Genomic DNA, 6,813 nt, shown 5'->3' on the forward strand with positions numbered 1-6,813 from the left:
GTGTGTAGTTGGGGGGGGGGGGGGGAAGAGTCAGTGAAAGCATCCCACCGAGTCTTTGCTGCGCAGCGGCACGGTGCCATCGCGGCACTGCCCCTCGTCCTGCGTGTCCAGCAGGTTGCGCCCCCTGTAGGTGGAGTAAGGCGTGGGTGCCTCCTCCGCGGTGGGTGGAGTCTCCGTGCTGGAGGTGTGCGCCGCCGGAGAGTCGCCGCGGCCCCGAGCCTCCGGGCGAAAGGCGTCGCAACGGGGCCGCGCCGGGGGCCGAGGCCGCGCCAGGATGTCCAAGGTTTTGGGCCGCTCGGGGGTGCAGCGGCGGCGAGGGGTGGGAGGAAACACCACATTGGGGTCCGGAAGGCGGGGGACGGCCGAGGGGTTGTCTGGGAAACCTCGGAAGGTGCCCCCTGGGGGAGTGGGACGAAAAGACTGATGAAGCTAACAGTCTGGTTTTAATTAAAGGGGATTTATGTGGATTAAGGCAGCAATTAACTATTTTAATGATTGATTCCATTTCCATTCTATTATTCAAAAACAGGACATTATTTTAAATTGACAGTCTACAAAATGCACAAACATAAAATGAAAATGATTCAATGACTAGTTTGGTCAGTGGGGAAAAAAAAAAAAAGAGAAAATGTTGACCACTGTTTTCCAAAGTAAAAGAAAAGGTTTTATTTTGTTGCAACGCAAATATAACTGTGAGGACTATCAAAATCTTTGGAATTCGGAAAATTTTGAATGAAAAACAAGGTCTCAATTAATCAATTAATTAACCCAAATGATAATGGATACATAAATGTGAGTAGAAGGAGCGAAATGTTGCTCTTACCTATGTTCTCCAGGATGGTTTGCTCCGGCAAAGGTTCCAGGTTGTTCTGCGGGCAGCTCTTCCTGATGGCGCCGTCGGACGGCGTGCGTCGCAGGCTCACGACGCGTGGGCCGGCGGCACTCGATGCGCAGGGTACGTGCGTGGGCGTGAGCGACTGGCGTGGGTTGCGCTTGAAGCTCTCTAGGTGGGTGTTGACCAGAGCGTTACAGTGGCACCGCGCGGGCGGCGGCGCCGGCAGCTCGTCGCTATCGGAGCGGAGCAGCGAGCGCGTGGAAGAGTCGCGGTCCGGGGACGGGAAGGATGGTGGGATTCGAAGTGGACTGTCGCGGCGGAATAGTCTGTGCGCGTGGAAGAAAGCGTCCCAGCGCGATTTGACGCCCTCCTCCGGCCGAGCCAGCGTCAGCAAGTTGGAACCAAGCCCGGCCGCCGCCAGCAGAGCGCCGCAGCCCAGAAGTACCAGGTCCGTGCGTCGGCCTCCGCCAGGGCTCTTACGGCTCGGCGTCGCTCCCGGAACGTGGATTTCTGCAAAGGGATCCCCGCCGGCTGCTGATTGGTCCCCTTCCTGGTCGGGCGGGCACAGGTACGTCTGAGCTGGGCCTGCTTCTGAGCCGCTCACGAAGCAGCAGTCTTCATTTTCTAGAAGGTTGAAATCAATGATTGCATTCATTTGAAAATATTCTTACAACATTAAAAAAAAAAATATATATATATTAAATACAATAATAGAAAATGAAGAACAAGCATTAATTAAGCAATAATTACACACAAAAAAATGAAAGGAATCAGATTATATTTCATTTTATAAAAAATAGACTTTACTTGACGAATATGTATTAAGATTTTTTTTGGGAAAAATCGACTAAGCAAGGCCAAAAAATTAGTACAAAAAATTTTAAATGACCAAAAAAAAAAAAAAAAAGAAACCACAATTATTTTTCTTGTGTTCTTTAAAAATTAAGAATTGCATTTATTTTAAGGCTGTGAAAACATTTTAAAAATACGAAACTTAATACCCATGTAAAAATATATCTATGTTTTAAAAGTAGAAAAAAATAATAATAATAATAATAATTTATTTTTAAATACCGGTATGGGGCCAGCGGCTAACATATTTTTACACTTGCATGACGGTCGTGAATGCTAAAATGTGACGGAGCAGAAGTTACCAAGCTCCAGGAGGCTGGGCACTCCAGGCACAGCGGGGCTGTGTCTGGGGGAACGGCGCAAGTTGGGGGCGCTGCAGGAGCGCTGGCGGCTGCCCTCGGCGGCGGGCCTCACGCTGTCGGCAGTCACGTTAGCATTAGCATAGTTGCGGGATACTTTTACGTGTTTAATGAAGACCGGCTGGTGTGTGGTCACCTGGCGTCGGCGCTGTGCTCCCGGTGCGGTCCGCACACTCGCGTCCTGCCTTTCTTCCTGGAGCCCCTCCTTTCGACCTCCTCTTCGCCCGCGCTGCGAGCCCAGCCGCCGCAGCAGCCCTCCCGCGGGGTGACTGAGGAGAAGGTGAAAGTTGCCATTGAGCTTTTTGAATCAAAGTCATTTTTCCACAGATTACGAAGAATATAAGAGTATTGTTATATTACCTAGATGTACGTGCTATTACAGCATGTGGATGTTAACATTGAACAATCTCTCTCGTGATGTTTAATGCCAATTTTTGGGTGCCAGTCTGAGCTCTAGTATAGACAAATGGCACCCGAGGGCCAGCCAAAGTGAAACAAAATGTGACTTATGGTCTGAGAAATACGGCATGTCGTACTCAAATGTGGAGATGCAGTGCCAAACTGTTTCTCACCATTTCAATTTTCCTTAGTTTTATTTAGGAATGGCTAAAATGACGCCCAGTGATGTACTTGAGCGTCCAGGATGAGGTTTTTTTTTTTTTTTTTTTAAAGGATGATTTGGGTGTATTAAGATCATACGTTGGATGGCTCGGAGGCGAGGGAGCAGCGGCGGGCTGCTAGGAGGGCTGGAGCCACTGCTGAGCAAACTCCTACGGCGGTCATGTGACGGTGATGCCTGCACAGTGATCTTGTGCTGGAAATCTAAAAAAAAAAAAAAAAAGTAAGTGGTTTTATTTCCACAATTGTGCATTCCTCGTCTGTCCAGTGTGTGTGGTTCAAATTTGGTAGCAATTGGACAAAATCTCAGCAGTTCATCTTTGAAAGATACTCCGGCTGTAATTTGGCTTGACTGCTTGAGACTTTTTTGTGGGTCTATTCATGACAGTCATGTCTACAAAATTCATGTTTCTAAACAAAACTGGCTTTCGGTCCTGAATTTGTAACATTATACAGGGTGCGAACAAACAAAAATGACCATTTGTAACCAAAATGGCAGACTTCCGCCTTGGGCACAGCTGCTTGAGAACTTTTTTTGTGGGTCTCATGGCAAACATATCTACCAAATTTAATGTTCCAAAGTGAAACTGGCAAAGGGAGCCGATTTTTATTTTTAAACCTCAAACCATTTCATATCAAAATGGCAGCCTGTGTGGCTTCGCTGCCTTAAATAACTGACGGTTTTTTTTGTAGGTCTACTGATGATGTACACGCCAACCAAACCATACCTTGCGGTAGGCTTATCCTGTTGCCATCCTTGATTTTCAGGCGGTGGCGCCGGAACTTGCCCTGGCGCCGCTCTACGTGCGGCTTGTCGCGGTACAGCTGATGGATGATAATGTTGAGCTCGCGCTCCAGAATGTGGATCTCCCGCTCAGCCAGCTCCTGCTCGCGCCGCCGCAGCGCCTCCTCCTGGCACTTCTGCTGCAGCGCCGCCCGCGTCAGCTCCTCCTCCCACGAACGTAGCTCCTAATGCCAAAAAGACCGATGCCTTTGAGTCACAAGGGACATGTCATTAGGTACCCCAACCACTTCCTACCTTCTCCTTGGTCCGCAACTGGTCAAACATCTCTTGTATCTCCACCTTCCAGTCGTCCTGCAGGGAGCAAAAGGACTCGGCCGGCATCTCAAAGAATCCCGACTCTTCAATGGTGGTCAGCCGGTCCAGAATGTTGGCAAAGGGCGGCCGGGAGTGAGGGTCTGAGCTCCAGCACCCTGCGATCGTGACAATTACATCACAGCTCGAGATAACCAACACAACCGGGTGGTCGTGTCTTACCCTAAGCGGCAAAAACAAAATGGCCTCTTCAAAGTAAAATGGCTGACTACCTATGCGTCTGTTGAATTTCATTTTGAATTCAAGAGGACGCTCCTGGACCAAAATAGCTACGATACACCAAAATGGCAGACTCCCTGTGTATTTCTAGGCAGGCATTTTTGTGGATCTACTCATGATAAACACGCCTCCAAATATTTCACATTATGAAGTGAAATTGGCTTGGAGGGCAATTGTGGAGGATGCTACAGAGCCACAATGACCACTTCAAACTAAAATGGCAAAGTTCCCGTGTCATTTTCGGACATGGCTTCTTTTTTTGTGGGTCTACGTGTAACACACATGGCAAACACATTTCTCTGTGCTACGGTAAATAAAACTGGCACTGGGGTTGAATTTTCAGTTTTCATTCAAGAGGGTGCTACAGATCCCCAAAGGCCATTTCAAAACAACCGGAAAGACTGCTTCAGGCTTCTTGAGACAATTGTGTGGGTCTACTACTTTTAATAGTCATGCCAACCAAATTTCACAGCGCTAAGTGAAACTGACTTTAGGGGGCTGAATTTTCTTTTTCAATTCGAAAGGACACACTGAGCCAAAATGTCTGCTTCAAAACAAAATGGAAGATTTCTTATCTTTTTGAGGCATTTGTCTTGAGATTTTTTTGTGGGTCTTCTCATGACAGACATGCCTACTAAATTTGCTAAGTCAAATTGGCCGAACGTGACCGCGTCTCACCTTCCATGAGGCGCGCAAAGGGTTCAGGACACGTGGAGGGGATGGGCAAGGCCAGCTTGTTCATGGCCACACCGTAAGCCACCGCCAGTCCGTCGATGCCCCGGAACGGCACTTCTCCCGTCAGCAACTCCCACAGCAGCACGCCGTAACTGGAAGAGCAAAATCCACACGCTTCATGACACAGAGTTCAGAAAAGTCATTTTGCAGCTTTGATGGCGCCAGATAGTAAGGTGATCGGAACTGATTGGACACGCCCACTCAACTCCGGAAAAATGACTGACGCTGTCAACGACTCAAACTTTGGACCAGCTGCCAATCTCAGAGGACTCGAGGAAGAAACTGCTTTCATTTATTTTGGGAGAAACTCCTCAGCATTGCGGAATCAAAATCGTATTTCATGGAGGATGACGATGTCAATGTAAACGTTCACACATGCTACAAATACATTTGTGGATTCTAAGAGACATATCGACACATTCACACACAGATCCATGGACGTTGACTGAACAAAAACAAAACAAAACAGAGTATATAACTATCTACTGTTTGTAAAATATAAATTGAGAACTAGCCGGCTTTATTTGGGCTGTTCGGCCCCCCCCAGGCGTGCTGGCTATCCAGCCGTGAAGTTGCTCGGCGTCACCATGGAGGTGAACACAATTTTTCCTCCAAGGGGAACCGGCCGTCGCCCTCCCGTGCACCATTCCGCCGACGGATCACTGAATTTTAACAGAGCCAACACAAGGAAGAGACACGGTGGCCACAAGACGCCCACACAATCAGAACATTTTCTATTTTTCATGAGCCTGCTGAGAAAATACACTGGTGCAAATATAATTGCTTCTTGGAATGAAAGAAAAAACGGGTTACCCGGGGAAAACCCACACAAGCAAGGGGAGCACATGCAAACTCCACACAGGAAGACCGGAACTGGAATCGAACCCACGACCTCTGCACTGTGAGGTCGACGCACCAACCACTCGACAACCAGGCCGAAATATCACTAACGAGGACTGAAATCTAATGATTGAACAAAGTCTGAAAATTTTACTATTGACATTTCGATTTTTCTTTTTATATTGGTGGGGGATCAATGACTGAAAGATGATTGGCGAGTTGGGCAAAAACACATTCCATTTTTGGAAAATGGTATTGCACGCATTGCACGAATAATAAAAAAATAAAAAATAAGACAATAATAATAGTACAAAATCTGAACAGATCAATGATAATCTTTCAGTGTGGACCTTCTCCATTAACCATGCATTCATTGTGCTAAAAAAAAAAAATAATAATAAAACAATAAAAATCCCTGTCGTTAGATGGCAACTTGCATCCCCTGCCAAACTATTTCTTGGGACGTTTTGTAGACGTTTTTCTCATGTGCTTCTGAAAGCCCCCCCCCCCCCCCTTGCTCTTTTGCCCACCTCCACACGTCGCTACCCTTGGAGAAAGTGGAAGAGCGGATGACTTCGGGCGCCATCCACGCGTAGGTGCCCGCCGCGCTCATCTTGGTGGTGCGCTGCCACTCGCGCGCCAGCCCAAAGTCTGTGATCTTCAATGTCTTGTTGCTCAGGTCATCCTTCTCGAGCCTCTCCAGGATGAGGACTGGGGAGTTGTGAGGTGGGAGGGGTATGACGAGGTGCAGGGGGTGGGGGGCGATTTGGATATTGGGTGGGTTTGCGCATGTCGGCGAAGGCAAGGGGGATTCCGATTTTTAAAATAATCATAAAAAAAAATAATAAAATAAATAAAATAAAATCAAATCAATTGTGAAATGAAGCGGAAACACAAATATGGAGGGTGAAAAACGGATCGAAGGAGATTTTGTGGGAGAACGAGGTTCGGAGTAGAAGAGCAGAGAACAAACAAACAAGTCGTGAGATACAAGCTGTGTTCGGAATCAACCGGTAAATTGAGAGCTTCGCCTTTTGGCTCAGCTGCTTCTTTACCACGACAGACGGCTACAAAGTCCGCATCACAGCAGACGCTGCACGAATCCGCCTGTCGATCTCCCGTTCCTTCCTGCCCTCCCTCGTGAACAAGACCCCAAGATACTTAAACTCCTCCATTTGGGGCAAGATCTCCTCCCCGACCCGGAGAGGGCACTCCACCCTTTTCCGACTGAGGACCAT

The 6,813-nt window shown here is 47.8% G+C and overlaps 1 protein-coding gene across 2 annotated transcripts in view; it reads right to left on the reverse strand.

The window, feature by feature from the left end:
* Positions 1-14: 14 nt before the first annotated feature.
* Positions 15-6,813, reverse strand: part of map3k9 (mitogen-activated protein kinase kinase kinase 9) — a 12,218-nt gene continuing 5,419 nt past the window's right edge. For both annotated transcript variants that reach the window (XM_019872277.1, XM_019872278.1), the window contains exons 3-11: positions 6,106-6,286; positions 4,679-4,827; positions 3,704-3,879; positions 3,393-3,633; positions 2,746-2,868; positions 2,183-2,315; positions 1,990-2,102; positions 824-1,459; positions 15-398 (exon numbers count right to left, since the gene is read on the reverse strand). In XM_019872277.1, the coding sequence (XP_019727836.1) occupies positions 31-398; positions 824-1,459; positions 1,990-2,102; positions 2,183-2,315; positions 2,746-2,868; positions 3,393-3,633; positions 3,704-3,879; positions 4,679-4,827; positions 6,106-6,286 (2,120 nt within the window). In that variant the 3' untranslated portion in view covers positions 15-30. The remainder of the gene's footprint in view (positions 399-823; positions 1,460-1,989; positions 2,103-2,182; positions 2,316-2,745; positions 2,869-3,392; positions 3,634-3,703; positions 3,880-4,678; positions 4,828-6,105; positions 6,287-6,813) is intronic.

The sequence above is a fragment of the Hippocampus comes genome, unplaced genomic scaffold, assembly GCF_001891065.2.
Source record: "Hippocampus comes isolate QL1 unplaced genomic scaffold, H_comes_QL1_v1.1 scaffold92, whole genome shotgun sequence".
NCBI lineage: Eukaryota > Metazoa > Chordata > Actinopteri > Syngnathiformes > Syngnathidae > Hippocampus > Hippocampus comes.